We start from the raw sequence: 7,186 nt of genomic DNA, 5'->3' as shown, positions 1-7,186 counted from the left end.
TCATTGGCATCGAGCAGAGAAAACATCTAAGGAGAAGCAGAGACTAATCTACTACAGCTCTGAACCCTGCTAGAAATCCACACAGTGTTAATATTTTGTTACTTGTGTAATTTTATGTTTCACAGATAAATAATTTAGCTGTGTAGATAAGCTAAATTAAATTGATTACATTCATTTAGTTTGTGGAATTTATTTGTAGTCTTTTGTCCACTCTGATGTAAATATGTTATTGTCACTTTAAGTAAGATTGCACAAGTGGAGCTAGAACCTCCAGATGGTGTGGTACAAGGAACACGCTGAAGAAAACAAGTGAGAGCTCAAAATACAGAGTCAAATGGGTTTCTTACTGTAGAATTCTATTTTTGGAGATTAGCTTTATTTGATTAATTTAACACAACTGTGGATAGAACCATGTTGATTTATGAGTTATTTCTCAACAATAAAAGTACACAATTAATACTCGGATTTGTAAGTGAAGTTATTCATAAATGTTTGTAATTCTGCTTTGTCCTGAGCGTTCAGAAAATGTCTCATTTCACCTAACCCAGGGTGTCCAAACATTTTTCACCGAGGGCCGCATTTGGAAACTTATACAGAGCAGAGGGCCACAGACAACTGACAATGAAGTGCATCATTCGAAATGTTGTATTTGACATAGTTTCGATGAGCCTCCACACTTGGGAACATTAATAGGTTGGTATAACATGAAAATGTTGATGGTCATGGTGCCAATAGCTGAGTGGTTTAACTATAAAAATGACCAATTAGTAATAGTAACAGTGTGGCCCTCTCATGTGCCCAGAGGAGCCTGCAGTGTAAGTCCTTCTTAGTTAGTGTGACTATAATGAAGTTTGATCCGTCTGTAGGAGCAGGAAGGACCCGCCTCTCAAGTACAGTCTGATGTTATCATGTGGCCTAATGGAGTCACTTACAGGGATTTACCAGTATTCAAAGACCTCCAAGTGGCCCTTTAAGTGTCTTTACATTGATTTCTTCATCAGAATACATCAGTTAATCACACTGATATGTTGCGACGTGGACTAGCATGTCTTTCGGGACATAACAGTAAGTGACCTCCCCTTGGCCGATAATGTACTATAATTTTAGGCTCCATACAGGTATAGACAGATGTCATAGCAGAGAAGGCTTTTATCTAAATGGGTGACCTTTTGTGGGTGGCCCCATCAGAAACGACTCTGACCCTCCCTCATTGTATCCATTCAGTACAAAAGAAGACACTCATGGTAATAATTTTGGCATTTTTTGTCAGTCTGTTATTAAGCAAATATAATTGTGCAGACATTTTAGTAAACATCCAGTTGCATTAAAGCCACTTACTCCTCTGCAGCAGCGTACGCCTGGCCAACTGAAGGTCCAAAATCAGATTTCCGAGGCAGGCTGGGCCCATTTGACGGGAGCTGAGTTGCACAAATGAAATGATTCCTGTTGGTCTGCGTGATCAAGATAACAACTTGACTTTTTAACGGACTGATTCACTCAAATCGTGTTTGAGAGTGGCCTCAACAAAATTCTAATATGCAAAATTAGGTTTTAAGATGACGTCCCCAGCTGTTGCATCATATTTGGGTCTTGTGTTGTCTTTGTACAGTAGTTGACTTGTGGCACTATCTTCAAATGTAGCAAAAATGGTGTTAGATAGTCTTTTAGGCTTTAGCATCGAGCCGATTCCTGAGAAAATCCTCTTTATCCATGTCCAGACTTAATGTAATGTGTTCAAAATATTTAAAAAAGCATTATGTCGTCTTCATTATGCATTATGTATTCGTCAACAATTCATGTATTATTTAACAAAGATGTACTGTACTTGCAGTCCCGACAAGATGGCATTTTCTTTCTTGTATGTTTGTAGTTGAATTTGTACACTTCCATTTTCAGTCAGTCTTTGCTCTAAAAATGTAATTGAATACATTTTAAACAGATGTGCAACACTGTAAATAACACATTACACGGCGTTATGATCCGTTCATGCAGTACCCCAACACCGGCTTAACAGATTTTGGCCAATCACATCCAAATCAGCTCGCACTGTGTTTCCAGATCCGAGTATTTGGGGCACTGCTGTCGCTTTGCAAACCCATCCGTTAAAGTCTATATTTACTCACCTGTCTTTTATCCGCACCTGAGCCAAGCTGTATCCAAAAGATAGAACACCTGCCCCCCACTCTCAGATAACCACAGGCACCCAACACCCCTGTTCTAAAAAAAATAAATCTGTTGTCTTTTCGCAGGAGGAGCAGAAGACGTCCTGAAGCGTGCCATGAGAGGAACGAGGGGTGAACGGTGAATTTGAACTCCTCCAGTGCAGCCATCATGAGCAGTGTGGACCTCAGCCCCGACCTGTTCTCCAAAAGCCCCTACACGGCCCTGGAGATCAGCCTCATCATTCTGGTGGCGGGTTCCCTCAGTCTCGTCACTGTGATAGGGAACATCCTGGTCATGCTCTCCATAAAGGTTTGTCCACTTCCAAAACTGTTCCTCAACTGTAATATGAGCTGTTACTGTGAGAGTAAAAGTGAGAAAAACTTTTAAAAGCGTTAAAAGATCTGATTATTTAGACAATAGTACATACAGTAGAAAACAATATGACATGTAAATTCACAGCAACAACTTGTACAAGATATTACTGATATTACTTAACCTGTTCACAAATAACAATAGATAAGGATTGAAATTAAATTGACATTTCCATATGTGCAGAAAAAAATAACAATAACGGTTATTTCCAAATGCAGATTCCAACTGTAAACGACTGTACATAGTAAATAAATAGTACCATAAGTGGCTTAAGTGCAGTATTTTCATTTATGTCAGCATGTTACTCAACATTTTTTTTTTTTTCATCAAATTACAGTACTTAACTGTTGAATCCAGTTTACAATAAATAAAGAGACCCAACTCATCTTTAAACAATCAGATGGACAATGTAAAATCCCACTTTTGAACAAAACTTCAGGATAATGGCAACTACATCCTTCATTTTCTCAAATTGAAACAGCCTGCAGCGTGCCGCCGCCCTCTGCAGAGTGCTAATCTAATAGAACCGAGAACACAAATCATGCTGCGCTCAAAAAGATTAGCATCTGACAGCCTGCTCATGTTGTTTCTCTAAAGGTGAACAGGAACCTGCAGACTGTCAACAACTACTTCCTGTTCAGCCTGGCTTGTGCAGACCTCATTATCGGCGTCTGCTCCATGAACCTCTACACCGTCTACATCGTGATTGGCTACTGGCCCCTGGGTGCGGTGGTGTGTGACCTATGGCTAGCTGTCGATTATGTGGTTAGCAATGCATCGGTCATGAACTTGCTCATCATTAGCTTTGACCGTTACTTCTGCGTCACTAAACCTCTCAGCTACCCGGCCCGCCGCAGCACCAAGATGGCCGGCCTGATGATCGCGGCGGCCTGGCTGCTGTCCTTCATCCTCTGGGGGCCTGCCATCTTGTTCTGGCAGTTTATTGCAGGAGAGAGAACTGTCCCACCAGACGAGTGCTACATTGAGTTCTTCTCCAACCCCGTGGTGACATTTGGGACAGCTATAGCAGCGTTTTACCTGCCTGTGGCCATCATGATCTACCTGTACTGGCGCATCTCCAGGGCCAGTCGCAGCAGGGTGAAGAAGGACTGCAGGAAGGCGTCCGGGACGAGTCTGGGAGAAGGCCCCTCTCACAGTCAGGAAGAGGGAGAGGCTCAGGACAACTGCCAGCGCACCAAAGAGCGGCCCATTGAAGCCAGGGAGAAGGAGATGTTGCAGCAGAATGGAAGTACATTGTGCAAAAAGAAGGACAACATGACTGACAATATGGACGACAACATTCAAGCATCAGCATCTGGAGACAAGGCTTCCACCAATGGCACGTCGCACAATGGAGCAAATGGAGCAAATGGAGCAAATGGAGCAAGAAAACCACAGCCACCCTCTCCAGGGAGCTCTGCTGCTGACAGGCAGAGTCTTACCACCAGGACACTCTTTAAGGTAATTCAGTCAGCTTTCAGACAAGACAGCATCATGGAGAATAATGAGCATATGAGAGAACACAGATACTGTAAATTTACTTTGTCAGTTTACATTAAAATACTGCAACACGCTTTCGTCACTATTACAGACAACGTAATAAAAATGCATAAAGCATTTGTGACACTAGTATCACATTATTCAAGCGGTTATCCACTCAAACGCCTATTTTTGAACACCTTTAATTATTCATTTGAATTAAGAGCGTTTAATATTGCCCTTAAAATTATGTAAATGTGTTAGACATGGAACATATAGTGTTTAATCTTACCTTCTTTAATACAGACCATACACTTGGTACTCTTTTAAAAAAATGACCATTTTATTATTACAACCATTTTCTATTTTATTTAATTATCTAAGCTTAATGGGGACATGATATTACATTAATAAATGAATCCTTTTTATGTGATAGTTTCTTTATTTATAAAATGTTGTACATCCTGTTCCTGTCCTCCAGGTAACAAAGCAGAACGCATTATCCAAGTGGAAGAGGAAGAGTGCGTCTTCTCGAGAGAAGAAGGTGACCCGCACCATCATGGCCATCCTGGTGGCGTTTGTGGTCACATGGACTCCATACAACGTGATGGTCCTGGTCAACACCTTCTGCCCCGAGTGCATCCCCAGCTCCCTCTGGATGATCGGCTACTGGCTGTGCTACATCAACAGCACCATCAACCCGGCCTGCTACGCCCTGTGCAACGCCACCTTCAAGAACACCTTCAAACACCTGCTGCTGTGCCAGTACAAGAACATACGGACAACACGGTGAGATGGCGGCGCACAGTGGACATTGAAATAGACTCAGCGTTGAGTTGAGTCACACGCTGAATAAAAAATAATGTTAATACAGTACAAAAAGACTTGCTGCACCCATTTTAGCAAATAGTAAATTAATTAAGTTAATTATCATTGTTAATTTCATGTAAAATTATTGCTTAAAAAAGTCACCTTTGCATGTGTAAGTGACACTAAACAGAAGCAGGGACCTCTCGGTAATGTTGGCACCGTGTTGGCAGCTGAGGGAAGGCGTCTGCAGATATATTTACACATCCTGTAGTAGTACTGTCTTGGAAGGTACAATCATAAACTGAAAACTCACCTTTGCACAAGATACACTGTTTTGGAATCATTTTGGCCTGGCGGCCTATACAGCAATCATTAGACGGGAAATGTATGCAATTTTGTATATATAGGTCTATATATATTGTTTAAAAAAAAGGAAAAAGAAAAAAAGGAGGTACCGGTAGGTGTTTGTGTGTTGAAAGATTGAATTTTGTGTCTGAGTGATTACTGTAAATATGTTCATAATGTGTTATGTTGTGCATAACATTTATAAAAGATATATGTCAAATGAAATGATGAGATAATGAGAATACAAAAACATTAGGAAAACTGTTAGATCTGTGTACAATTGTTTTACTGTAGTTACTGTTTTCTCCATTTGACGTGCCTTTTGTATTGACAGTAGCATGTCTTACAAAGTCAAATGCAGCTTCTTCCCTCTTTGTTTGTGTGCATGTACAAGTGTTATATTCACTCAGTATCTTATCCACATATCTGTAATAAAACAATTTCTTCCCAAAAACTCAATCAAGGTCATCTTTGGATTGGTTTAATAGTAAAGAAGACATTTTACCATGCAATGCATACACACTTAACAGATTTAACATCTTAACAGATTTTCCAGGGACGGATCTACAAGGGGGGCTTAGATTGACAACATCCACCCTGTGACCCTCTGGCCACCTCATTGCATAAAAGAGCTGTTTGCAGTGCTAACAGTGTTTACTTCTATTTTACTGCTTTTGCTTTGCTGAAGATTCTTCTTCTGATCCAATTGTGACTTTAGCCAATTTAGTGTGTGACAGGAAACACTTTCCAGCAAACGTGAATGTGCTCCAGTCATTTTATTCCCATTCACTGATGTTTCCTACTTTCTAAGTTGAGCACTTCCTTCTCCTACTGGACTATGTCTGTTCATCTTCACTCTGGGCAAAGGTTTGCTTTTGGCTAAACGGGCCATTCAGAGCTCAGAGCCATGTTGTTAAAGTCTAGCCCAGAGGAGCCTGATGCTGGTGATGTAAACATGTGCAAATGACTCTGTGTTTATAATGACACCATTTGCAATGCACTCGTGTCTGTGTGATCCACCTCTGTTAGTAAAGACAACACGGCCCTCCTCATGTCCAGGGTGGGGGACAATGACTGTTTCTGCGCAGCAAAAGGATTAGAAAACTATTACTATTATCCTAGGATCATGTTGGCTGAATTAGAAGATTTTCAGTTAGCCTAAGGTTGAGGAGATTTTAAGATGCTAAATAGTAAATTTAGCATTAATTCAGAGGAAGCCTATTTTGACTCTAGTGTGATAAATGTATTTAATGAGTAACGACCCAGCAGCTTATCGGTTTAAACTATTTGATTTTCAATCCTGAGCTCTAAAGTCTCTCTATGCGGGTGAGTAACTATATTCCCTGGCACCTATATTTCCCCTTTTCTATGAAGGGGGGAACATTGGTACCTCCTCAAATTATAGAATAGACTACTGGTTCAGGTTCCACATCCCCAATAGTTGTGCATAAATGTGCATATAACCCCCTCTATGCAGCTTACATTAGCTGAGCCTTGCTAACTTTGTTTCTTTAACCTTTTTATTTGTGTCATTTGTATTTGTATTTTTTCTAAATGTCAAAAATGTTTAAAATTTCGGTGAGTGTACATTAGCCTATAGCTATGGAAAAGGGTTATGATTCTGTTAAAAATGTTGTGAATAAATTAATTTACCAATATACTGTTCATTTGTGGCAGTGTAATCATATTGCAAACTGCTGAATCACTATGTTGATGAAAATTTGCCCATTTTGTATTTTGGTAACAACATTTTAGCTACAATATTTAGAAAGAAAGCTTTTTAGGATGTAATGTAGAATTATCTGCTCTTTCACCATTTTGCTGGGTAAGGCATGTGTATGTTCTCCAGAGACAAGTCCTTGAGTTTTTGGAGATGTGATTTATAATTAGTCCACGGTTATGCCTGGCCTAGTGCGTGTTTGGCCAGAGTAGCCCCCATGTTCTGCTGTTTAGTCAACACCGTGAAGGAGGCACCATTCGACAGACAGACTGTCCTTCTGAAGCTCGGACACTGCAG

The 7,186-nt window shown here is 40.4% G+C and overlaps 1 protein-coding gene across 1 annotated transcript; it reads left to right on the top strand.

Moving 5' to 3' along the window:
- The first annotated feature begins 2,102 nt into the window (after nt 1-2,102).
- On the top strand, nt 2,103-4,834 carry LOC140348902 (muscarinic acetylcholine receptor M2-like). Its single transcript, XM_072435035.1, has 3 exons — nt 2,103-2,472; nt 3,133-3,996; nt 4,496-4,834. Exons 1-3 carry the CDS (start codon nt 2,332-2,334, stop codon nt 4,805-4,807), a joined length of 1,317 nt encoding a protein of 438 aa, XP_072291136.1. The 5' UTR covers nt 2,103-2,331; the 3' UTR covers nt 4,808-4,834.
- Nucleotides 4,835-7,186: the final 2,352 nt, after the last annotated feature.

This window comes from Eucyclogobius newberryi, unplaced genomic scaffold (genome assembly GCF_026437365.1).
Source record: "Eucyclogobius newberryi isolate DKJ021-1_F unplaced genomic scaffold, fEucNew1.0.hap1 SCAF_7, whole genome shotgun sequence".
NCBI classification, from domain to species: Eukaryota; Metazoa; Chordata; class Actinopteri; order Gobiiformes; family Gobiidae; genus Eucyclogobius; species Eucyclogobius newberryi.
The sequence above is the reverse complement of the archived record's forward strand: the minus strand, read 5'-3'. Positions and strand labels throughout refer to the sequence as shown.